The sequence below is a fragment of the Aquila chrysaetos genome, chromosome 2 (assembly GCF_900496995.4).
Source record: "Aquila chrysaetos chrysaetos chromosome 2, bAquChr1.4, whole genome shotgun sequence".
Classification (NCBI taxonomy): domain Eukaryota; kingdom Metazoa; phylum Chordata; class Aves; order Accipitriformes; family Accipitridae; genus Aquila; species Aquila chrysaetos.
In genome coordinates this window covers 50154620-50180912 of record NC_044005.1, presented here as the reverse complement: position 1 = coordinate 50180912, position 26293 = coordinate 50154620, and the positions used below count along the sequence as shown (strand labels likewise).

Genomic DNA, 26293 nt, shown 5'->3' with positions numbered 1-26293 from the left:
AGCTGACAGAATAGTTTATTCAGCCTTTTGCAGGGATCTGAGCTGGATTTCAGACAGAAGGGAAGATCTGGCATTGCCTGTTTAAGAAAAAGAGATAGAAATTACCAAATGTTGAGATGAGAGTGTAGGGAAAAAGAAAATGAAGGGAACTAAAAAGCAGGAGAGTACTAAGGAAGTAGCAGGGCAATTTGGTTGGCTGTGAAATGCAGTTCCTGAGTTCTTGAAGAAACCAAAGAGGAGTATGGGAGCCATAAGAAAGAGCAAGTGCAGGGATACTGCCTGGTTGGTTGTGTCATCATTCCTATCGCCTGGGGCCATTCTGCCTTGGCAGTGTTTTGTATCAGCTGCAAACAGCCTGCAAGACAGTGAAATCATGCCCATGAGTGCAACAAAGGGAAGTGTGTAAGGTAGCTTGCCTCAGAGATGCTTGAGTGTAAAATCCTTAAGGAGGAATGAAGCCTTTGAATGAACTTTGTGGGGGAAAAGAATGAAACTGTCAGCATTTAAGAATACTGGTTATTACAGCAAAATAGCACTGCAAGAACATGCAGTCTGTATGCTTGCACCCAAGAAGCTACGAACAGTGTATCAGTAGTCTTCAGAGAGGACAAGGAGTGGTTAGAGGCAGAGACCCCAAATCTACAAGCTACTCTGGGCCCTTCTCATTTTTCTAGCTCCAAAGAAATCAAAAGATACATCTCCCACTCCCCCTGGCTAGGAGGCAGAAGACATCTTCATCAGCAACTTACAACTGTATACCAGCCCCCCGTCGTCTGTGACTTTTGCAAAAGGTAGGGGTGAGCCTAAAGTGTGCCAGTGGAGCAGACTATTTTTTTGGCCTGCATGCAGTTATTCTGTGCTGAAGAGCTGATTTATGCCATACATTAGAGCAGATATGTCAGGAAGACTTAGTCTCCTAAGTGATTCAGTGATGAAATGACAGGTAAAAGTATCTTTGTCCCATCCAAGAGTACCTGGAATGTAGATTGGTCCAACCTGTCCTCCTGCAATACTGATTCATCCTTCTACATGGCAAGTCATACCAGGGAGACTGCTGTGGATGGTTTTATCTCTAAGGCATGTTAGCAGACTGAGGAAAAAGCTTGGGATTGTTTTGGGGTGGGGCAAGTGGAGGTTCCCTATGAATCCATTTAATGTGGTTTAGAAATACACCTCTTTTCCTATGGCAAGCCCATCCCTGGATGGATTACGTTAACAAAGAGACAATTTCTGATTTATTTAGATGGTAGCAATGCCTGGGGCTATGCTCTGGGCAGAATACTATGGGTTTTTACCAGACACATTTCACTTTCTGAAAAACTAAAAAAACCTGTCTAGTTAATAGACACTGAGAAAATAACAAAGGGACAAGAGGAGTTGTCAATAAAGTAGACAGATGTCCTGTCTCTTTCAGCCTTGCTGTCAGCTACATTTACTCACTGGAGTTTCAAAACACTATAAAAATATTATGAGATCAAACACTGCTAAATGGTATGAGCAACTTCCTCCCAGAGACTGCATGACTTGCCCAATCCAACAGTCGTATTGACAGAGCTGAAGGAAAGAGCAGTCCTAGGGACCAGTTCTCTGCAGGCTGATTCACAAGCAGCAATTGTTTGATGATTGATTCAGATGTTTGTAGCAATTTCCATCCTCAGCCATCAACCTCATTTTTCTCTTAGGTGTTTCTGTCCTCCTATGGGTGCATCTTGGCTGTTTGTGTAACAGGAGTTGAACAGCTTTAGTTTATCACTCAGTGAATTAAGACAACCCAAAATTGATGTTAGGTTACCTTAAAGCACCAGACATAATGTTTGGTGGTTTGGCAGTTGCTGTGTGAACAGTTCCAGCACCCTTCTAACCAAGGGAGAAACCTCCAGGAAACACACTTGAAGTGAAAACTGGGAGCAGAAATTGCTACCTCCATCTCAAGACAAGCCCTTCAAAATCACACGCTAGGCACTAAACAATACACACCTTGCCCTCGTAAACACATGATTCTCCTGGAAAGGAGTATACTGTGGAGCAGTAAGGGGGAGCAAGGATAACATCCTAGCAAACATCTAGCCAGCATCACAATGTTCTTCTGACCAGCTCAGGAGAACAAAAGAGGGCATTATTCCACCAGAACTGCACTCTGAAGGTGACTTATTAAAAACCTCTCTGAGGACTGCAGTACTATTATCTTACCTGGCTTTGCAGAGAAATGTGGGTCAATGAAGCATCCCGTATGACTGCACTGGCCATGTCTTCACTGCAGGATTATCTCACCCTGTCTGAACTAACTGTCCTTCTGAACAGTCTTGCCCATAAAGAGCAGTTTAACCAAGTAATAGTGCTCAAGGCACAAGTAGCGATACTAGGTTGCCTCTCAGAGGAAGTCCCAAGAAGGTTCTGGAGAACAAGCCACCTCTGAGAGCTTCCTGCCTGTGTTCACACTACAGGGTTGCTGTATCACAGGCTAAAGGATGGTGCTGGATTAAGCTTTAGCCTGTAACCTCTAATGGGTCTGCAAAACCTGAGCACTGCCACATTCCAGTTAAAGGTTTTTGCTAGTATGTGGGTCTCAAGGCAGGTGAACCCTTGGATTGTGATAGTGAAAAAAGGCCACTAGCCTTTACTCCTTAGCAGCTCCAGGTATATATGTGCTTTGGCAGCAGCAGGAGTTGCGTTCTTACTTCCCACCCTATACACGCAAGCTTATAGGGAGGATAGTAGAAATGTGACAGAGAAAGAGTGGCATTAATCTCATCTATTTGACATAGCCACCAAAAAAGCCACCTTGACACAAGTGGGGAAGAACTCTGTCCCTTTAAAAAAGCTGTAATTAGCTATTTTCCACTGGAAAAAATAAGTAAAACTCAACAAACAACAACAGCAGGGCTAAAAGTAGGGAAATTAAGAGTCATATTTCTTTTTGGAACATTTTCCCTAACTGGAATAGGACTGATTTCCAGGCCAGAGTGGCAAGAAAGGGCTCAGGGGCATTTGCTTATACCTGAAGTTCTCCACTGTAATCATGCAGCATAGGCATGGTCTAACACATGTGGGCTGCAAATGGTACAATACATACCTGTGCTTATAGACGGTGATTATGGCACTCCTTGAAACCTATTCCTGAGAATCTTTCTGACAAAATTTTAAAAAACTCCAAGCGTTCCCTTAGAAGACCCTGCATTACATGTCCATGGTTAGGCAAGAAAACTAGGTTTAATGTCCACAACCTTTACCCAGTGCCTCATCCTAGACTCTGCTGGGATTAGAACTCTGTCTAGCCTATGCCAAGCACTGACAGCTGGGCTCATTTCTTCCACAGCAGAACAAGGCAGGGGGTGGGAGAGTGTTAATGCTTTCTCCCTATCTTAAATATCAGTCAGTCAGTCCGTTAAGGGTGAGGGCATCCCTAAGAACCAGCCCAAGTCACAGTTGTATGGGGCCAAGAAGGATGGAAGGGGATTATATCAGCAGTGGGGAAGGGCCTGAAAGCTATATTCAGAGGCCTGTTGGAACATAATAAGGCCAGCCCTAGCAACATCAAAGGCTACAGCAAGGAGTTAGTTTATGCAGTTCAGTCAGTCCCTTCATTAGGATGCAGAACAACCCTCTTCTTCTTGGCAGAGAGGAGCGAGAAACAGAATAAAAATGGAAATCGAATCTGAGCCCTGAATTCCCCATTCAGCACAAGTTCCTCTTATTTGCGTAGGAACTCTAGTTCGCCTGGCTTTGTTTGAAATAAAGGTAACAGGAAATTTCAGGGCAGGATGAGGTCAAGGTCACTTGCTTTGGGGCCAGCAAGCCCTGGGAGGACTCCTGAGTCAGAACACCCCGTCCTAGGAGGAGGACAAGCAGAGGGGGAGAGCATTTGCCATGGGGTACCAGCAGTACCGTCTCTACAGCTGCATCTTCAGCAGGCAAACTCAACACTGGGACTTTGGAAAAGACCTTTCTTCATTTGAGTTGAACAAGTAGTTGTCATGCTGTACAGAGTCATTGACAGTCTGATACTTGAGTGGATGCTTTTTAGCATGCAGAGCACCAGGATGAGGCCACTAGTCAGTTATTTTTTTCCCTAATGTGCATCTTTTGGGGAAGTTGCTGCTCTGTTTCAGGGTATTGCAGGCTAAAAGAACAAGATGATCTGGTTTTGGTTTTTCTTTTAATGCCTCTGACTGCAGGATTATTTGCATTAAAATCCACAAAGGTCAGACAGAAAAGCCCGAGTTTGACCTCAGTCATGTCAGCACAGCTAAGGGGTCACTGGGAGGGATATGCAGGTATACTACAAATTCAGTTTAAGATGGGAAAGAAACCCAAGTATTTAAAATAGGAATTAGTTTTCTCTACTTACTGTATCATCGTAACAAAGCATGCTTATGTATAAGAAAGTATTTGTTGCTGGTCTCTAGGACTTGTCTTTATTGTGTTTTAGGGCAGAAGAAAGAAGGAAAGATCTCACTCTATTGGTCAGCATTTGTTTTACAATTTTATATAGATTATTTTTAAGAGTGTCTGGAGTGAAATCAGACATATTTAGACAAAATATTTCTTGCCCTGAAACAGGACTGATTGAAATATTACCAGCTGTTAGAAAGATACATGCTTGCATTTCACTTCATGCTGTTGAAGCCTTTAAATCACTATATTAGCCCCTCAAATTGTAAACAAAAAGACAATTTCCTGGCTGCCATAGTAGAAGAGAAAAGAGACTGCTAGTTATACACAACCTGTGCCTTTAATTACTTTATTAATATTGCAAATTGTAACTGACAGAGCAATTAGGGTTGAATAGTACCCCAGGAAAGCAGCTTGACCAATGTTGATCATGCTGTTAAATAGATGGAACTTAGTTTAACAGAGGAAAAAATAGGTTCCTTGCAGTTTATCTCATTAGAGTGATTTCTGTAATTCCAATAGTGATTCCCACATCTTTAAAACTAAACTTGGTAACAGACAAAAAGAAACAGCTGCATTGGGATGGTGAGGGACTGAGAGATTTCTGACTCTGTCATGAAATGTCCATTGCTGAATTTGTTTAATTTGGCCTTAACTTATTCCCCAATGAGATAATCCCTCAGTCTCCTTTCCTCTGAAGTATGACCCTTGGATTTCTTTAAAACCCTCCTACCTCTCTGGATACCTTCTGTTGCACCACCTCAAATCTTCTACGCGCTCTTAACATTAAGGGGCTCTAATTTTCTTCTCTCTTATACCTATTTTTCATCAACATAAATCCATTTACTTTAATGGGATTGCACCTGACTTCCTCCAAGAAAACCAGACTGAAAGAATCAGCCTCATAGTGTCCAAAGTCATATTCAATATTCCAAAATGGAACATTTTATGATTGTTTTCTGCAGAAATAAATTTATTTCCCTTGGCTCCACCTCACAAGACAGCACTGTTGCTGCAAGACCTAACAGACAGAAAGATTCTGAGCATGACACAATCTCCCTTTAACATTTAAACTGCAATGCTGTTCAGGAAACTACATGACTAATTTGTAAAGAATTACAGCCACAGATATTTTTTCCAGTTCTTCCTTTTGCTCTTAAAAAACAAATCAAACTTTAATTTTCTGCCTTTTTCCCCCTATACACTGGAAAATACTTAGGATATGTTTTGGCAAAACTGAAGGAAATACCTTAAGAAAAAACTTCTTTGAAGACAGAGAGAACAGAGACTTGCTATGATGTTTTCCCAGTGTGAGGTTTGCTACTCACATAGAAGAAAAAAAGTCAACCTTTATGTTATGGAAGGCAGCAATATAGGTGCTGGAAAAAATACTTCCTAGCATAAGCAAAAGGCAAGCATACAGCTGCAAACATCATAAAGTAACAGTATTTTATCCACCTAAACTGTTCCTTCACAAATCAAACTACAGGATTTCTGTGAAGTTAAAAAACTTACTGTATATATTTTTAAGTGTCTCCTCCCTTTTATTCTGTTACTACCTATACCCTTCATTGTTTACAATAAGACAGAAATCCCTTCCTAGTGTTTATCGACTAACTCCTCTGTTGTTTGCTGTGTGGTGTGTGTTGCATGGGTGAGGTTTCTACACTGGAATTACAAAAGAAAACTAGTAAAAGAATGTGAGCTTCATTTCTTGCCTTGACTGTAGTGTAAGGCCTGCCAAAACTAGGGTTGAGGTTTGCTGGAAATTTAATTAATTTGAAATTTAGGTTGGTTCTAAACCAGACAGGAATCTTTTCCTTTTTTTAACTCTCTCCTCAAGACAGGAACGGAACTAATCTCACTGAGCAGTTGCAATGAGCTTGGGAATTTCCAGTCCCTAAGTGACCTGACAAACAACTACTCAGAGGAAAGAGGCTGTTAGCAGAAGAGCCAGCCACATCAGCCCTGAGGTCAGGAACCCTCAATTTTCAGCAAGCCCTTCCCCACAGAAAACATACCAGGAATCTATGCAATCTGGCAGAATGTGGCATGCTGTTCAGCACCAAAACCTTTTCAGGCTTATAGAAAATGTAAAACTACCTCTCCTTTGGTCTGCCAGGAGAAAAGTCACGTCTTATGAGCTACTTCTGGATCTGTAGAAATCGAAAGGTCTTTCATCTCAAAATCACCCCTGCAAGGAGGTACCATGTCACTATGATTTAACTCCCCTGATGAAGTAAAAGCAATTCCAGGAGAGAAATCCACTCCTGGCAATGGCACATGTGGGGAAAAGATTTTGAAGTAGTGAGGTTTGGTGTATATTGGCTGCTCTGACATAGAACTGAAAACTCTGGAAGCAGGCAAGGCATTGTGTGCCTTATGGCTGGAGTAATGCCACAGCAGGGCACAGTAAGCCATGCTTTCTGTCTTGGGCCAAATATGATCCCAAGTGGATTTCACTAGTATCACTGAAATCCTCCAGAGTCAGCTGGAGCTCTAGCTCAGTGACTTTAAATATTGCACAATGCTCTTTTCAGCTAGTAGAGATGATACAGCCTTTATCATAGCATATATTCCACAATTCTTACTCCTTCTTGCTCTTTCAAGCCCTGTTAGATAAAGACATTTGCTCAAGCACGAAGAATTAAATCACTAGGACAGACAATTGATTTGAACTCATTTGAAGCCAGTTATTTTACAATTCACTTGGCAGGACAAAACCAGGTATATGACTATACGTACAGTGAGGACCAGCAACACAGATATGGACAGAATTGGCCCTTTTTCATTTGTTTTGATCCCAAGTCTCTGTCATTCATGGTGCCAGAACTCTACCTTTCAGATGGCTGTGAGGGAAGACAAACCTCCTAGGACTGGCTCTGGCTAGAGCATCAAGCGCAGAGCTTAGCTGGCATATGTACTTTGAGGAGAGAACAGCTGATCCACACAGTGGAAAACAGCAGGCAGGTATATCTCTGTCTGATAAGGCTAGTTCATTACAAGATTCCTTGTGTACTGTCTCCCAGCTCCAATTCTGTTTTACCTTTTTACACATAGAGATAAAGCTCCAGAACTATTTAGCAGTAATCTTCATAAACTGCAAGCAACATGCCTTAAAAAATGCCACAAGAAGCTGAGTGCATTCTCTGGCACTGGGACAGACCTAACCTACATATCAATGACACTCCTAACAATTAATGGTCTGCATCAGTGACAACCCTGGAGGCTGGTCATACACACAGTGCCTGTACTCACAGTTTTCACAGCGATTCCCTGTGTAGCCAGCCAGACAGGCACATTTGTAGGTACCACTTTTGTCTAGAATGCACGTTCCATCATGAAGACATGGAGACGAAGAACAAGCTATAAAAGAAAAGCAAGAATGTTCATGGTCTCTCATAAGATGGGCGTCCTATCTATTTTTTCTCATGATGGTTGTGTCTTGGGGTAAATTACATATGCTGGTTAAAAGTTAGGAAGACACAATAAAGGGCCCAACACATGTCAAAAAGTCTTCTGCTCTTCTTTCTTACTTGCTGGAGAGGGGATCTTATAGGGATGGGCAGTTCTTTTCCCAGCATTCATCACTTACTCTTACCATTTTCCTTCAACTGTAGTCAAGTGGTGAGAAAGGTTTGTGGGAGAAAAATAATTTACAGCAAGTTCCAACAGTTTTTAGAGCTTAGCCTAAATTAAAGTTTAATATCAGCCTACATTTCTCCTGCCATTCATCCCAGAGTTTAGGGATAAGTTCTGGGATCCATGGTTCTGGTGGGTTTTTTGGGTCTTGAATCTTGTCATCCCAGACTTTGGGAGTTGCTTTGCCCCTGAAGAGTACTTCTTTGGTGTTGGGATCAGGAAGCTCTGAATGGTCACAATGCCCTAAGTCTGCCGGGGAAGCTCTTGCACACCACAAATCTAGCAGTGATACACATCAAACTGTACATATTAGCATAAATTAATATCAGAATGTGTAATTGTGCCATTTAATATCAGCAAATTCCACTGTGCAATAACATACATGCTTTTTTCTGTGCCTAGTCTAAGGGGAGATGAGTGAGAAGAACAATTTACTCTCAAAAATAAAAGAAATCATTTCCACTTAGATTATTTTCCAAACTGAGTATGGGGTTTAGCAGACAGAAAGTAGAGCCAAAAATCTCAAGATTTAGATCCAGTTTAAGATTCAAGTAACTCCAACACCTGAGGAGTTCAGGATCTGATGCTCTGCTTCAAGTCCATCTTAAAAAAAACAAGACGCTGCAGCAAAGTTCACATCTGGATCCATACCAGAAGTTGAGTTCAGTCCTTCCACGCTAAATACACTGATTACTTTGGTTATAACAGAAATATGCAACTTTGTACCAGCCGTTGAATGTTGCAACCACGAGCAACCCACCCTGGGGGACCTATGGTGAGGTTGTGAACTATTACATTTAAAGCATTCTCTCTGCTGCAGTCCAGAATGACAGATATCAGAATCAGCAATTTTCCTTGCAAAGACTTCACTTGAAGCATAATCTCTCAGTCTCTTATATCCAGATGGCAAGAGGCAAGAAATATATAGATGCCACATATGGATTTCTCTGGAGGTTTCATGTGGTGATGTAACAGCAATTCATACATAGCTGGGCAATGAGTATCTTCCAGGTCTCATTGAAGACTAAGGTCTGACTAAGGACAGTAATTCATTCGTTAAAAGGAATGTATATGTGGCAATTGTACTGTATCCAACTAACATAAAATATCACTGAGAAAGGGAAGGAGAAGCAGAAGAGCCTGTACAGACTGATATTTTGTACTCACTGGTTTGAAACCAGTGAACTTTCAGCTTTGTCCTTGCCCCAGCTTTGTCTCATGATTCTGTAAAACTAAGTATGTCAAGTGAACAAGGGTAAGTGCCAGATACTGTCCTTGAAAATGCCTGATACTCAAGAGCATTACATATTTTTCTTTTTTTAAAAGAGTCTTGATTATCTGGCTTCAGTCAAGCAACATGGGACAGTACTACAAAAGGTTAAAGCCCCTCTGTTGTGTCACATCACTAGCTTGGGGGGACAGAAAGTAAAGCATTATTGAAATTCAATAACAGGCTTTCATCTAACTAGATCCAGCATATCCAGATCCCTAAGAGACCCTGATGCCTCCCCATCTGGTCTCCCATCCTTCTCATCTGAAGTCTGTTGAGTAAATTCTAGTCACTCATGCCAGTTACTGGTTCCCATTTGACACTTGGCATGGGATGGAACCTAACGCCTGCTTCCAGACCAGACAGCGCAGCAGGCTATGTGGTTTCATCCTTTAATAACTACACATGCAGTGACCTTTCCTAAAGGGGAATTAGGCTTTGCAGCTTATATTGTATCAATCAAAACCTTTCTGGCAGTTGAACCAGTGACCTCTGTGCAGTCAGTGCCACTGCTTCAGCAAGCTGTGACTTATAAGCCAGCACAGAGCTCAGAGGAAAGGAAGACAGAAAGGGAAGGAATTCAGTTCTGACAGCACAAGATGCTTCTTCAGTCCTCTCCATTACACCACTAAGGTGCTAGGGACATCAGATCACCTCCATGGCCTGGTCCACATCCTGCAAGCACAAGTGCTGTTGCTCTCACCTGCAGCACAGGGAATTGCTCTAGCAAGTCCCGTGCAATCTGTTCCGGAGACCTCGGCTTTTCCACAGTGCTGTGCACAGAGGGAAATTTCAGGGGAAATGCTTCAGTTTGTAATGTGCTGCCAGAGCTTCCGATCCTGTGCTGCCCCTGCTTTCAATTGTACACTGCCCCATGCACACCATATTCTTCTCCTAAACTCTCCTGCTGGCCAGGTTAATGCTTCACATAAAAAGACACTAGGAGTGTTTTAAAAGCCTTTCACTGCAGCTACACATTAGGCCAGAACAGCTTCATAATAAAGTGCACAATAAGACCTCCTCACAAACTCTAAGAAGCCCTTTGCAACGTGCTCTGTGTGGATTACCACACTTGCAGCCACCCAGCCTCAGAATAATTACCACTAAAAATGGGGCGGAAATAAAGTGCTCAACAGTATTTGAATACCAAGTGTTCCCTGCTGGGCAGAGAAAACAGAATCAATTCAGCTTGCACCATATGGAAAATGTTAGTTCCCTGAGTGTAGGCAGCCCTTATGCAACATAGCCCACACCACATTCATTTGTTCTATATCACCTCTCCTGCTGTAAGCCCAGGCGAAACATCAATAGCTAACTGCTCCTGCTATGTTACTAACAGGTACTAAAGGTAGCATTCGAAGAACAAGGCAGGCTAAGAAATGGCATAGGCACTGCATCTAGCAGTATGCGCATTTCAGATTGCTAGTTACACCCCTGATCATTGTTAACAGCTGATCCACTGTAGGTTTGTATATTTATAGAAGGATTATATAAAATAACTGAACTTCCTGACCCAGGTATACCCCTGCATGACCTCATGAAATGCGGGTCACCAGGGTGTGCCGAAGGCAAGTTTTGGTGAGTCATAGATCCTGCAGGGTTTATCTATGGCAAAGCAGCACACTCTGATTAGCCTTCTGTGCCAGGAGTACTGTGGATAGATTTGACCAAAATTCCCTACATAGCTAAACAAGGAAGATCCAGGAAGAGTGTAGAGGCTGCTTCAAATGCAATGGCAAAATGAGGAGCCAGCTACGCTTTCAATGTTATTTTGCAGCCAGAAAGAAACAACGGAAAGCAGTGTGGGACTCAAGCACTGAGTACTAACAAAAACACAGGAGTTCTGGAGCCCTGCTTCTGTCATTCATAACACTGAGTTCATCACAGAATGGGAAATGCCTCTTTTTTTTCTTGAAGAAAATAATCTGTTCTTTGTACACACTTTTTTTTTTTAAACCCTAATAGTATGATTCATAAACCAACACAAGAGTCATGTCAGGGCATTTTCACTCAGCTAATTATGAGGCTTTGCATTAGGTTTTTGCTAATTGAGACAGTGACTCTGCTCCTGCACACAGCATTGAGCAATTCTGCAATTGCAGATACACATGCCCCTTCCTCTATTTCCTTCTGTGCTCTTAGTTCTCAGATTTAAACAGAAAAGTCTCACAAAACAGCAGCTTTTCTGTGCTGGCTGATGTGCTTATTCCTCACACAGGTAGAAGGAATTCAGTCTTTGTTAGAAGAGCCTCACATTCACATGACATCTGACGGCTTTTGAATCTTCCCTGCACTGATGTTGTGTAAGTTGCTGTTGGCAACACAGCATGAAAGCTTTTAATGAGGCAAAACAGGGAGAGACATTAGTGAACTTGAATTAATGAGGATGAGTGGCATGTTCCACTTTTAGGTTATTTTACCTGTAATTTCTTCAAAGACAGCATAAAATCCATCAAAGTTCTTGGATCCATCGGACTGGAAGAGGACATGGAGTGAAGACCCAGTGCTTCGGATGGGAGGCGGCCTCTCATTTCCACAGAATTTCTTAATTATTCGGCTGTCCAAATTGTCCCCATCACGGACCTCCACATAGTCATACTGGCACATGTAGTCAAACTCCACGCTCAGCATGGAGAATCTTGGGGAACAAGGACACACAGTCAGACTGCATACTCTCACCTGTGCACCCTGACTGATTTATTTGGATGTTTAGTTATGTTACTGCTTCCCCCCCTCAATGAATCAAGAATTCCCTAATCACATGAAGTCCCCCTCACTTCATCTCAATTTTTGCATCATGATCCTTGGAAGCCAGCTCAAATCTACATAGCTGCTCCAGACAGTATTTAAATGGCAGAACAGCGAAGTCTAAATTGAAGTCATACAGTCTGTTCACATGCATCAGGTCCCTAACTACATTACAATGTTAAAACTTTCATCTAGGATCAGACACTGTAGGGGGCATATTTCTATCATGGCTGTTTGCTAAAAAATTGTTCTATTTCCCCTAAATAAAGTTCTAAATACTGAAAGTAACAGCATCAAAGACCAAGGCTCAAAAGCTATTTACATTGTGACATTCAGAAGTCAGCAATTAGGGGTACAAGGAAAGCTTGGGGATGTAACAGAAGCAGAAATAGGCAGAGAAAGGGAATCTGAAACACTACAGCATGTTTTGCATTAGAAAGCAAAATGGTAGTAAACCCCCAATGTCTGGCAATGCCTGGCACTTGCCCTTCTTTTGAGGGCAGAAATAAGGGACAGGAGTTAGTGCAGAAGGGAAATATTTAATGACTTTTCCCACACTGTCTGTCTTTCCTAGCTTTGATCCAGCCACTGCACGAGGCTCTTGTTCGTTAGCAGCAATGTTATATGCTGCTGTTTGAATTCAGTGGGGCACAGAGCCAAAGCATCCCACCAGAATATGAATGAGAAACAGAGTGAGAAACACCAAGTGCCTCTGGAGAACGAGCAATGGCCAGGGGTGCTGGGCCCAGCCTTGGTACAGCAGATAAGAATGAGAAGATCTGGGCCTGGGAGAGGCCATGCTACTAACTGTTCAGCAGAACATTCTATAAATGAAACTTGTTGTCTACTCAATCTTCCTGAGAACTCCTAATGCCGCAGATATGTGTATTTAGGATTAGGCTAAATCTCCCACATTGCCTATTCCAGTGTGGGCCTAGTGATTCACAAAGACTGCATTTTCACACCAAAGGGATGAGACAAATTTTGGATCTGCTGCTGGATCTCACAGTCTGAAGAGGCAAGAGAGTACGGGAGCCTATTTCCTGCTCTTCTCTTCTTGGGACTCAGGCCCCCATGTTAAGGATGCTCGCATATTATGTGAAATGACCTTTCTTTGACGACTCATGAGCTGACTTAAGAGGCCTCTTCACTCAGTCACTTTTGTTTAGATCATATGGTTGATTTTAGAGCATCAGGAGTATACTACATGAATGAGCAGTTGTAGGAAGCTACACCAATGGAGCACAGCCCATTTTTTAAATCATCTGGTGGAATGTAGAATAAGAAAAAAATGACGACTAATTTAAATATGCATTAGAGAGAGATTAATTCAACTTAGCTTTGCATAAAATGCATGAGCTGAATTCTAGTTCTGTCAGGTTTGCCAAAGACATCCTCACAGGCATCAGGTTATACACTACATCTTCAAAACATTCTTTCACTGGTGGATCGCACCCCAGGGATCTACCCTTATGGAAGTTATAGAGCAATACAAATTAACCCATTCATCCTTGTCACACTTATCAGGCTACAGTTTATCCTGACTCAATCCTAAAAATATTTACCGGTTCTCTGAACTGGTACATTCCTGATTAAAATTAAGTATGTGTGTAAGTACAGAGGGAAAGTTTCTGGGATGCCCACCATGTAATAGGAGCAGTATTATTTATAGATGTAAAGGTAAACTGCCTAGCAGTGTGTCCCTGAACAAAGAATATCAAGAGATACTCACACAGAGTGAAGGTACAGAATGAGAGAGCCACACACAGAACACTGGTTTTAATTGTTTACTTTCTCTGCTTTAAAAAATGATGAAAACAGAGTGGAAGAAGTGAAAGGCATAGGGGGGTCTGATTTGCATTTTATTTAACTTAGCATAGAAGCAGATACACTGTACTGATGACATGGGATCCCATGATTAAGACTGAGAACTGGCAGGTCAGGAAATCTGCCAAAGCTTTTCAAAACCTCTTGGCTATGGCCCAGTTGACAGGACCCTTTACAGACTACGAGGTCCATTGCTGTTTAAATCACAAGTACAGGCAATGTAATGAACCTCAGTTCCCTCACCTGTGAAACTGTATATCATAATTCTCTTGGATATTATGAATCTAGGCATGCTAATTTAGTGCTATAGGTCATCAGATACAAAATGGAATGCAAAGTATTGGCTTGATTCCACCAGTGTCTGCAGTGCAAATACATTCACCCACCTCTCTGAGGAAAGCTTCTAGCCAAAGGAAAATATTTAAAACTCCATCTCTGCTGAGGCATTAAAGAAAATGATTGAAAGTTGTGAGCTACTTCTACTGTGGTATGACATCCCTGACATGGCTCAGGCTGAGGGAGCCTATACACCACAACCCAAAGGAAAACAAGGCTGGAAAAAAGCATAGGAAACAAACTACCACCACAATCTAGGCACTATTTATCAAAAAGGCTCTGCTTAGCCAACCCCCAAAGGACTGCATGGCACAGCTTGAAGCAAGGCAAGATTTATCTGTGCTCCTGAGAGTTTTACTCTTCCTGCCTTATGTTAGCAGAGACAAACTGCTTTGTTCCCCTTCTGTATTACACTGTCTCCCTGCCCTCGCAAGCCATCAGAGCAGCAGCAAACAGGATCTGTGCACAGAGAGAATGAAGAAAGGATTTTGTTTGTTAGCAGTTGTGCTGATTCAGCACAATGTGGTTGTGTGTTACAACTTAGAAGTAGCACCCACAGAGGGGATCAGTGTGTTTATATGAAAATGCAGCGAAGGCAACGATTCAGGCTGGATGGCAGACCCGGGAGGAAGACTCTGGTGGCCTGCTTAGGTTGTACCTGCCCTTCTGTGTAGGAATGGCCTAAAGGAGAAGCTTTAGGCTAAATGTACCCAGTTTCCACAATATCTAACTGCTGAAGTACCTCAACAGGCAGCTTTGAGGTAGTCTAGCTTGAAAACCTCAGCTGATTCAGAACACACTCTAGGGTTACCTTATGTGAGGTAGATATAGGTCCTCATGTTCTGTGTTTGCCCTGGAGGCTTCCTTCTACGCCTCCTGACTTGCAGGGTGGCAGGATTAAGTGTGGACATTCAGGACAGTTCCTGATCTTTCCCTAGAAGTGCTGTGTCATCTGCTGGGATCTTTAGGCACCCAGACATCAAGCTCAGCTCAGGCTGGGCATAGGGCTTTAGGCTTCTCCAGTGCTACCCAGCTCATATAAATGTAGTCGCTGACAATAGAAGGTTGGTAGCTCAGGCTTCCCTCCTGGAGACTTTCATATTTGGAATGTAACGTTATGTCACATCAAGGAGATGCCTAGTATTGTGTTTGTTTGACTGTAGGAAGGATGGACACTGGGAAAAAGAGAAAGGCACTCTCTGCACGATGCCCCTCATGTTAAAGTTTTGCATCTTCTTGTAACAGCACAGGTAAATGGACTGAACTATATAGATCTCATGTGACACTAACATCTTCCCAGCATGCATTTAGGTGGCCCTCAGGGTCCGGATGGAGGTCTGATTTCTCCAAAGAGTTAGTACATCTGTTAGCTTACTCTACAGCACTCCCCATTCCTCTGCCTTGAAAATGAATGAGACTCTCCTTCAAGCAGCCACAGCAAGTACTGCTGTTCAACCTAGTGTCCTTTGTTACAATAGCCTTTCCTCCCTTTCTTGTACCTTGTGCCTGGTGCCACCTGGCTGTCAACTCTTTACCCAGAGATGGGTGCATTCACTAGTGATGTGCATGCACAGGATCCCTTTCCACTCTCACACCCGCTCCCATAAAAGTGAAGACAGGGTGACACCTGTAGCTCCTGAAGCACTTTTTAAGCCTTACAATTGACAAAGCCTTGTTCAGGAATGGAAAAAATACCAGTTTACCCCCTCCCTGAGCTTGTGCTGTGCAAATCATACACCTAGCCAACGTCTTTTAAAAACAAGGTAGGTACAGCTCATACCTGCTGAGACCGATGCAGAGTTGTGTCACGAGAACATAAAACTCCTCCTCACAGCATTGCTCCCCTGTGTCTCCTGCACATTTCTCTAGAGTCAAGAGGCTCCAACACTATCCAGGTAATAATTGCAGTTGCTCATAACTACACAATAGGCTTGCGTTTGCAAGTCTGAAAAAGGGGCATTAGTGTGGGAATGCCACAAGCTCTTTTTTTTCTATTAAATTGATTTCTCTTCCTCTTACTAAGTATTAACTCTCTCTTTAAACATACAGGAAGAAATCTATTTGTGTATCTAGTATAGTTCTTTCGCCTGGGCTCCAAAGCTGGTGAAATATTGATGTTAAGGCTTTGGCTACTGTTTTTATTATATTAGCTAGTGGGTTTTGAATACAATCCCCTGCCAAGCTTCCTGCTGCATGTGTGAGTTCCCTGATACACACACACGAAAACAGTATTAATTACCCCAACTAGGGGCTCTCCTGCACTAGGCAGGATACCCAGTCAAGAACTGTGAGCTTGAGTCAGCAGGGGTGGGTTAACAGGTCTAAGCATACACAGGTCAGAGGAGCGATGACATGCAGGAGAACCAATCACATCCTCCAGACGTAGGAATGGTAAGAGGAATAACTGAGGCTGGTAGAGGACAGGGCTGGTAAAATGAGAGAAAGAAAAATAAAAGTGGGAAAATGTAGGCTAAATGCAAGGTAGATCCTATGGGCAACTCTCTCCTGGCATGAGACATCATATCAAAATATTCCTACAGCTTTGCTCCAAAGAATGTCTTAGTTCAGCCTGGTACACTCTTCAAAAAATACTGGGTGCTTTGGTGCCAAGGTCTTGAAGAGGCCTCTAGAGACATACATTGTGCCCAATATCTGAGAAACTCTCCTTAGCATCCAGCTGTCCTAAATGGGAATTGAAGGCACAGTATTGGTGATTTGTGCAGTGGCTGCCCATCACAAGCTAGACCAGGGAAAAGAGCGGAGGTAGCAAATGCAAAGTGGTGGCAGTACCTTCACCGCCCCAGGGCTCCCAGCTATTGACCCTGGTTGACTCTTGGTTATACACATGCCCCAATGTCCACCTGAAACCAGTGCTGACTAAAAGTCAGTATGACCTACCTTAATTCAATGTTAAACCCAGCTTGAACATGAATAGTCCATTCGCATCGTGCATTCAGTGGGTAACCCTCCAGCAAAATCTGACCTCTAGAAGCCTGAAGAACCTGCCCGCACCCTGGGGAGCAAAAGAAGAAAAAAAACCATCTGTGTAAGGGACCTTCAAGAGGCATTTGAAGAAAACACATGTAGGAACAACACCAGAATAAGAAGACAGGGTGGCTTAGGAAGATACACACTTTCTTACAAAGTATATAAAATAATGGGACAGCCACACAATGGCGATAAAGAGTTATGACTCCATTAGAGCATTGTCTAGCCTAGGAGCACCCGTAGAAAAGTTTTAGTTGATTGCTTCTCCCTGTTTTCCAATGCAGCCCCATGAAACCATTTCTGTCAGCTTTTGCCCCACTCTTGATTAGCCCACCCACCCACCTGGCTGACACTCCAGCTCAAAACAGTTTTGATGGATCTCATGTTGACCTGTGTAATCACTGAAGATGAGGAAGCTGGTGGGAAAGTGCCAAAGGTACAATGAACAGTTGAATTGGCTCAGGTGAGTGAGACAATGAGAGGAAGAGCTGTTACACCCAACATCATAGTTTCAAGTCCTTCACAAGAGACTCTTGGAGGAAAAACAGCTGATGTATTCCTAGAGAAGACACCTGTTTGTCCTCAGGATTCACCACATCGTCCTTACATGTTAAGGCCACCATGCCAATGGAGACATAACCATCACAGCTCCTCCACCAATGACTCAATGTAACACATAAATAATATACACCCCTCATCCTTTCTCTCAGGTTCATTCCTACCCTTCCTCTCCTCCTGTCCCACTCTGCCTGTGTCGCTCTCAGCTTTTCCCCATACAGAATAAGATGAAGTACTCTGGCCCTTTGTGCCCAGTTTGAGACAACTATCAGAGGACAATGACCTGAACAAACAGCAGACAAGGTCACACAATGAGGAAGCAGTATCTTTTCACAGCTATCCTGCAGCTGTCCCTAGGCAGCTGTCCAGGGATATTCATCCTAATTCCTCATCCTGGATGCTGAACATTTCTAGCCCAGAGAGTTCTCTCACCTTCGGTAACCTCTCCCTTTCCCCCAGCTATAAAATATGGCTAATGGTAATTTCCTCTGTGGAAGAAGGAAAGTTGTTTACTGATTTTTTTTAGAGCCTTCTGTGATCTGTAAATGCAAGTGCTAGCAAATTGCACAGTTAAATCATTACGCATCAGAGCTAATTTCTCAGTTTCTACTTTCCTGACTACATCTTTCCGAATGGAGTCTTGCACATGGCTACATTCCCTGGTAAGCTTTCTGTTGCTTTGCTGGGGAATGAGGCTGTACCCATAAGCCAGAAATTGCAATTGAGTCTAACAGCATTACTGAACCAAGGGACTCTGATAGGCTGCACACCACAGATAATAAGTAAAAAGACGAATGACCCAAAAGCCCTCCACAGCAACTCTCTCGCTTCTTTTTACCTCTGTAGTCCAACAGAAAGCCCTGCTCCTTCCATCTCTTTCCAAAGAGGAACACTAAACTTTTATCCAGTAACACAGGATGAATGTTTCCTACTGAAATGGTGGGTTTTAACACTCGCCTCAGGGCCCTTCCTTCCTTTGGGAAAAGAGGGTGACAGTGACCTGATTTGGTGAAGTACCAAGCATTTGTGGTTCCCATTGATCTTAGTGTCTGGAAATCAGTCCTGCTGCATCTGGTCTATGGGGAAATGTGAAAAACTGCAGGTCAGTTACTCCTCTTTCTTCTTAAGAAAGTGTTGCTCAAATTAAATACCCTTTGTTCATTTACCCTCGGTTACCCTTAATTAAGCAGGACCCAAGGAAACAGAAATCCTGCTCAGAAGAGTTCCTCAAAAGTGTTTCATCCTCCTCTGTGGCTTGCTTAGTTCCCTCTGTAAAAGGCAAGGATTAATGACTGTGCCCAGCAACCACATTAGGATTCAGCGAGTACAGCAGGATCTGCTGTGGTGCACATGATAATGCTCCTTCCCACAGCAAGAAACTGGACCTTGTGCTGCCGTTGGCTCCTGCCTCAAAAACAACCTGAGACAAAGCTGCTAGAAATCTTCAGATGGTTTGACAGGGGGCTTGGACCACCTCAAAGAAAGTTTCCCTTTCGTCCCGAAGGGCTTTTGAGTTTCCAATGCTTTTAACAAAGGAAAACCACAGAACTGGTGCAAAGAGATACTTGTATGCATGGCATACTAAACGCACTTTTCTGTTTGCAGTGGTACAGCCTGAACTCTCTGAACACTGGTGCCAAGGAAGTAGGTTTGGCCAGCAAAGCAGGTGGTCCAGAGGCTAAAGAGGAGCCATTCAATGACTGCCTCCAAAAGAACGTTCTCAGATTTGCTACCGCCCTTCGCTGCACGAAGCACCTTTGCGATCACATCAGATCTGTGCTCTTGCATCTCCAGCCCTTCTAGCAGAAGTTAGGCTGACTCCCCAGACCAACAGTTCAATCATCTGTTGATCAAAAGAGTCTTTTATCTTCCCATTCTGAATCTGCGGGAGACCTGGAAAGCTCTCAAAAATAATTTACATCCTGAACACAAATGCTGGCAAATTCTGCCTCATTTACAAAAAAATAATCCACTTTGGCGGAGTGTCAACATCCTTGTTCCGTTCCTGTTCCTGAAAAAAAGGCAGCTTTCAGGGCCACAGTAAGATTTCCTCTAAGGCTTGTTACTAACAGAAAAGAAAACAATTCAGGAGACCTCTGAGTTGTAGCCCACGGAGACCCGTGGGTCGATGGAGGAAGAGGTCCTGAGAAGACCACTGGTAAGAACTCATTATCTGCTGTTCAAGTGCTACAGCATCGATGTGGGGTCTCCTTTGAAGGTCAAGAGGACTGAACAGAGGAGAATGAGAGTAGAAACATTACTGGTATTCAGAAACAGGCTGATGCGGCAAGGCAGCTGTCGCTTATCATGCTTCATTGCTACATGTTGCTTGTTGGTCACCAGTATTACGTGAAACGCTAGTGTTTGCAAAGTCTCTGAAACTACACGTACTGTTGTTCATCACAGGGACCACAATGGGACAGCAAGGCTGAGGACGGCTGTTAGATAGCACCAATTTCCCCCCCGCTTTGATGGCGTATGTGTTCTCAAGCAACACGACGGTCGGAGGTTGACAAAGGCTGTCGGAGTGCAGGGTACGGAGGAAAGGGTCCCACACGGTCATTTGTCTTCTGGTTTCAGATTCCGATGTGCCTTTTAGGGCATGATAGGCCAACCCAATTGACAGTGCCATCCGGAAATGTCCCAGTACCCAATTAACTCTATTCAGCGTGGCTTTTTCCTAGTAGCACTCCTTTGGGCTACCCTATACCGTTTCTCTTTTTACCAAATGACCCAGTGTCCTTTGGCCGTTGCTCAGCCACGTCCGCGCGTCCGGCTGTGCCAGCAGACACCACGAACCGGACGGCCCCTTGGGCTTCTCCCGTGCCACGGCCCTCCAGGCCCATCACCGCTTTCGCTGGCAGTCCCCGCGGCCTCACCTCGCCCTCCCAATTGCGGGCAGCCCCCTGACCGCTGCCCCGCGCCTGGGGCAGCGCCACTGGCCCGCGGAGCCGGACGGGGCGCCCTGAGGCCGCGGGGGCTGCCCGTGGGGTAACCGAGGCCTGCCCCCCCCCCCCCCCCCCCGAGCAGCGCGGTGTGAAGCGGGCATTAATCCCGCCCAGAGGCTGAACCGCAGCTGCGCGCTCCCCTCCTCCCCTCCCGCCCACACGGGCGGCCATTTTCCCCGCCCGCGGCTGTCGGGAGCGGGCCGGGCGCGCGGCACCGCCGTCCTCCGCCGGGGCCCCCGGGCGCCACCTAGCGCCCCCGCCGCCGCGGCGCCTGAGGGAAATGGCGGCGCGGAGCGGCGGCAGGCTGCGCCGCGGGAGGGGAGTCCCCGCCGCGCCCGGCCGGGGGCGGTTTCTTCGGGCGGTCCGGCAGGGAGGAGATGGAGCCCGAGGGGCCGCGGAGCCCGCCCGAGCCGCTCGCCGTCTTGGGTCGGCCCCGGGAGCAGGAGGCGGCGGCCGGCGCCGGTAGTCTGCGGCAACGCCTGCCGCCGCCCGCCAGAGGGAGACAAAGCCCGGCGCTCCCCCGGCGGCGGGTCGGCCCCGGGGCCCCGCCGGGTGCCGGGGTCTGGCTGCCCGCCCCTCCGGCTCTTCGCCGCCGCAGCGGGCCGTGCTCCGGGCGGCCGCCCGGAGAGCGTTCAGGCGGTGGCGTGAGGTCCGCGGGGGGGCTGGCCTCGGCGCCGGGGCGAGGCGGAGGCGGGCCTCGCTGGACGGGAGGAGGTGAAATGCGGGGAAGACGCTTCAGCCGGAGACGCCTTGCAAGGGCAGCTCTGCCGGGAGGAGCCCTCCTTTCTGGCCGCTGCACAGCAACGCTGCGCCCCGCAGCCACCGACCCGGTGCGGCGTGAAGCTTTGCGCGCACGACCCGCTTGGTCGGGGCAGGTCCTGCGGGCTGTCCGTGGGCTTGCTAGCATTTGCACTATAGGATGAAGTAGACGGATTACATTCCCCCGGTTACGGGGGTTGCGCTCCCTTCTGTTCCCCGGATTGACCGGCACTCTGCCGCTGGGGAGGCGCCCGGCGCAGGCTGCAAAGTTCCAGGTGTGATCCTGCGTGCGGGTACCAAAGAGAGATGCCGCCTCCTTCGCTCTCCAGAATGGGTTGTGTCAGCACATCCGCCGCTCCAGCAGCCAGCGCATGCTGTTGTTCAAAGGCTACTTGCTGGCCGCCCTCCAGACCCAAAGCTGCATAGCTGTGAGGCTGCAGGCCAGCACCTGGCGCGGTTATAGGCTGCTTTCCGGACTTGCAGCCTCTGCATGCCTGAGCCTACCGTCAAGGCCAAAGGTGAGAGAGCCGTGAGAGCCAGAGCAGGGGAGCTCGGGAGTGTGCTGTGATCACGACGGTCCCCCATGCTCCTCTTTAAGAGTGGAAGAGACAATAGCGCTATCTGCCCATCCTACCCTGCCTCTGAAGTACTGCAGAACCACGCAAAAGAGACCACATCCTCAGTGTCACGCTGCTTCCCTCAAAAGAGCGAGTAATAGGGAAAACACTATAAGGCAAAGCTGTGCGAAATTTCAGTATCGCAAAAATGGCCAAATAGACTGCAGTGTGAGGGTGTATTTGCTTTAAAACACAAGCAGGCTGAAATATACTGTAGGCAACCGAAAAACTCAGGCAGAGGGAGGGAGGGTTAGATGAGCTAATGATTCTTTCTTGGCTCTGCTCTTATAAAAAGTGCCAGGGGAGCTCTAGCATCGACCCAGAGCAAACAGGACTTTAAAGTGCTATCAGAAATCACACCGTAAACTGCAAGGGACTCAGTTCATCACCTTGCAAAGCACCAAGGTTGAGTTAGTCCTGCTGCTGACACATGTTGATGCCCTGTGTTCTGCTGTTTGAAGCAATGATTTTATTTTGTTTGCTTTCACCTCTTGAATGGTCATGAGCTGCGTTGGGAAAGCACGTTCAATTGTTGCTTTAAAATCAGTGACTAAGAGGAGACAAGACTAAGGTGTGTAGAATAATGGACAGAACAGAGTAGGAAAAGCAGACTCTGCTTTCATCCCTTTCAGTGAAATGTGAACAAAGAGACAGTCAATAAAGATTGAAAGAGGGCTGGTGAAAGGCTATGCCTTCTCGGGTGAGAAATTGGTGAAGGAAATACTAGTCTTAAACTGTATTCAATTAGCTCATGAAATTCAGTATTGAAAGATATCATTGGGACCAACAGCTTAGCAAAATCCAAGAGGCAGGAGCTTTTGTACACTGTCAGGAAAAAAACCTTCAGATATCGCTAACAGAGCCTGAAACACCCCTGGTCCATCACAGCACCGTTAGCAGTTGCAAGATACTGTTTTGCAGAGCTGCCCTGGAGTGCATTGGAGCTGTGCAAAGGAGGGAGGGAGCACTGGGACTTCCTTGGGGCTGGTTCTGCAGCCCAGGGGTTGAAGGAGGACAGAGGCGAAGCTCTTTGATATAGCTGTTGCCCTTGTAAATGTTTATGCTTTGCTGAAGACCTCTCGGGAATCAGTTATGCTGAAGTATGTCCAAGAAATGCAGAGAACAGAAGATTTCCAGAGTCACAGTAGTTAAAGTTTTAAAATAAACCAACACAAACCAGAAGTTTAGTAGGGCTGTAACCTCCCGTGACTTGGAGCCCGGGCCAATCCCTAGCAGATGAGCACTGGGAGAGAAGTTTACCCCACTGTAGATCTGTTTACTGCCTGGCTGCGTTTGTCCTCTCCTGCCTGTGCCCTTTGCAAGAGTCACCATACAGGAATAGCTGGAAAGGCACAGCATGGCTCTGGCTCTGTCCCACCACTCCCTGTCCCTGACATGCCTCCCTGCCCGTGTAGGACACTTACTCATGCAGTCCCCTCCATACCAGCCAGCTCTGCACTCTGCACAGTAGATCCCCTTGATGTAGAAGTCATCAAGCGTCCCTCCCCAGGAGCCGTTGCGGCAGGACTTGCAGTTCTCAAAAATGGTACAGCCTGAAGGAGAAGCCACTGCGTTAGAGGAAAGCCAAGGTGGATTGTCCTGCAAGGGAGAAGAGCAGCCCCTCTCTCTTCCACAAAAAGCGCCAGTGACGTTAGTGACTGTGGCGGTGCTGACAGCTTCCCCACTGTGAACCGTAGCCAGCCTCCACCCCCAAACCCTAGGCAGCTCAGGCTGAGATTTGGAGCCAAACTCCCAGTCTGACTTGCCCAAACCTCTAACTCTCATTGCTCTGACTGTAAATGCTTCTCTCAGGAGTCTGAATGTGGATGCTGGTGCTGCTCAGGCCCAGCCCAAGTGATTCTGATGTCTTCTAACCTGGTCCTGTCTCCTGCTCTCACCTTTCACTTTGCATTCTCCACCTTGCTAGCCGGACTTCCAAGTTGTCTCTCCCTTCTTGCTTTGGGGATGCAAATCATCCCAGAGAACCTACAAAACACTCCTGGTGTGAAGCCAGCTGCAACATCACCCTTTGGCGGCTCCCAAGTCTGCCGAAGATGCCCTGAGGACAACACTGCCGGTAGAGTGTTTTTTTTTTCTAGCAGTGATGCTGTCTGCTGCAGGGGCACCTTGCCAAGTGTCTTGCTGCTGTCAGCAGAGTGGCAGAGGGAGTTCCTGAGGAGATGCGGGGCAATCCCATAACCCAGTGAGATCTGCCTGCCCTCACTGCTTCACTGGCCAGCAGCTACCATTACGTGCTGATGCCTTGGCTAAAGATCTGGTGTGAATGCAGTGTGGCCCTAAACATACCTGGGTGGATTAAGCAGGAGTCACACTCATTCTCCTCATTCCTGCAGCAGGGAATGGTGTAGCCCACTCTTTCTTTCCGTCCTGGGCAGATGCACTCGATTTGGTCATATTCACAGCACTCCCGACACATGATATTCCACTCGGCACCCGGGCAGTTTTCATTGATCACTGTGTACTCTGCAGTGGGGAACAAAAAGGGGAACACATGGAAATAATCTATTATCTGCTGAGGATTGACAGGATCTATTATTCAGCGATTTGTCAGATCATGTATGGCATGAGGCTGGTCAAGGTCTTCAGCCCAGGAAATCCCAAACTACATGGTAACATGCAGCCGAAATGTCAGCTCGGTTTGGGTGTCTAAAGAACACATGGGAAGTTTTGCAGTGCCAGCCAGAGGAGGCAAACAGACCAGAGGGATGGAATATGTTCACTTCATTCTTTTCTCTGCAAGGCTTTCCCACTTCTGTGGTGAGAAAAATAGTTTAAAAAAACCACAGAGGATGACATCACATGAGAAAGTCTTCTTCACATTGCGTGACTGATTTACGGCCTCATATATAGTATAGATTATTTAAACTATAACAGCATGTTTTGCTTGTATTTCTGTTTGTCAGTTTGCTACTCTTGAAGACTAGGGTGTCCACCAGGAAAGGCCAATTTTGAGGCTGGATTTTAGCCGGTTTCACTCCCTATTTTCACTCAGAAGCACACAGTGTTACACTCGGCTTCATTGCCAAAGGAAACAGGATTTTTCATTATTTTTAAAGGTTCATTTTGTCTGGCATTTCTAATATGGTAACATAATTAATATCTTTTTATTATTTAGCATAACCTCATATGACGATATTTCAGCTATGCTGGAAGTGCTCTTTTAGGAAACGACCTCAGACTGTGACTCTGGACTGCCACAGTAATTGCAGACGCCATCTTTCTCCACCAGCATGCTGTCTAAATTCCACAAAGTGAAATCTAATGAGTGCACCGTGCCGTCAGCATGCCTCCTAACCAGCTGACAGACCCGATGACTGCTTTCATGGAGTTTGATGGTAAAAAGAGAGAGAGCAGACTAGAAAGATGAGACATGAAGGAAACATAATGAGACTATCTCTTTCTTCTTCCCTCCCTCCTCCCCTTTTTTTCTTTTTTTTTCTTTCGTTGTGGTTAGGTAACATCCTTTTCCCTTTTGTTTCAAACTCTGAGTAACAGGGCTGCTTTGTCATTGCAACAAGCCATACATCTCTAAGGCACAGCAGTCCCGTCCATGCCTGTACTTGGCTCCCTTCTCACACTGCTGTTTTTTGTTTCATTGTGCCTCATAACCTAATTACCATGTCTGCTGGAGCTCCCTACCACTGAACCTTGCTGCTCTGCCTCACTTGATTCTCCACGGCCTCATGAAGCCTGGTTCCTGGAAGCTTATCTTTTCCCCTAATGATATTTACTGGCTCCATAAAAAAGGGACCACCAAACTGTTTCTTCATTTTTTTCCCTTTGTCTGGGAAATGAAATTCAGCCCTTCGTGCTCCTCAGAACTGAGCCTTTCCCTTGTGCCTGATGTACCAACCAGAGAGAGTCCACTGCTGCTCCGAGTTTGGAAACCAGGTTGCTGTTTGTGCTGAAACCTTTCTATTCCCCCTCCCTGCCCCCATAATCATTCCAAAAAAAAAAAAAGAAATCTGCTTCTGTCATTCAATAAGGTTCTGTAATTTTTAATTCCAATAATAAATTGTTGCATCAAAATAACCTTAGTGTTTAGCAGTTATATAGCCTTTTGACTGTAGATCTTGACATGCTCTATAAAGTCCTTTTTCCAGATGGGAAACTGAAGCACAAGGGAGGTGAAGTGACTTTGCTCAAGGTCCCAGAGAAAAACAATAGCAGAGCCAGGAATTAAACTC

The 26293-nt window shown here is 45.4% G+C and overlaps 1 protein-coding gene across 3 annotated transcripts in view; it reads right to left on the bottom strand.

The window, feature by feature from the left end:
* PAMR1 (peptidase domain containing associated with muscle regeneration 1) overlaps positions 1 to 26293 on the bottom strand; it is a 58428-nt gene that overhangs the window by 21729 nt on the left and 10406 nt on the right. For 2 of the 3 annotated variants that reach the window (XM_030005660.1, XM_030005666.1), the window contains exons 2-6: positions 24393 to 24569; positions 23510 to 23638; positions 17114 to 17228; positions 11725 to 11942; positions 7651 to 7758 (exon numbers count right to left, since the gene is read on the bottom strand). In XM_030005660.1, the coding sequence (XP_029861520.1) occupies positions 7651 to 7758; positions 11725 to 11942; positions 17114 to 17228; positions 23510 to 23638; positions 24393 to 24569 (747 nt within the window). Of the gene's footprint in view, positions 1 to 7650; positions 7759 to 11724; positions 11943 to 17113; positions 17229 to 20022; positions 20099 to 23509; positions 23639 to 24392; positions 24570 to 26293 lie in introns of those variants that run through there. The other variant, XM_030005674.1, reaches the window with a different exon arrangement.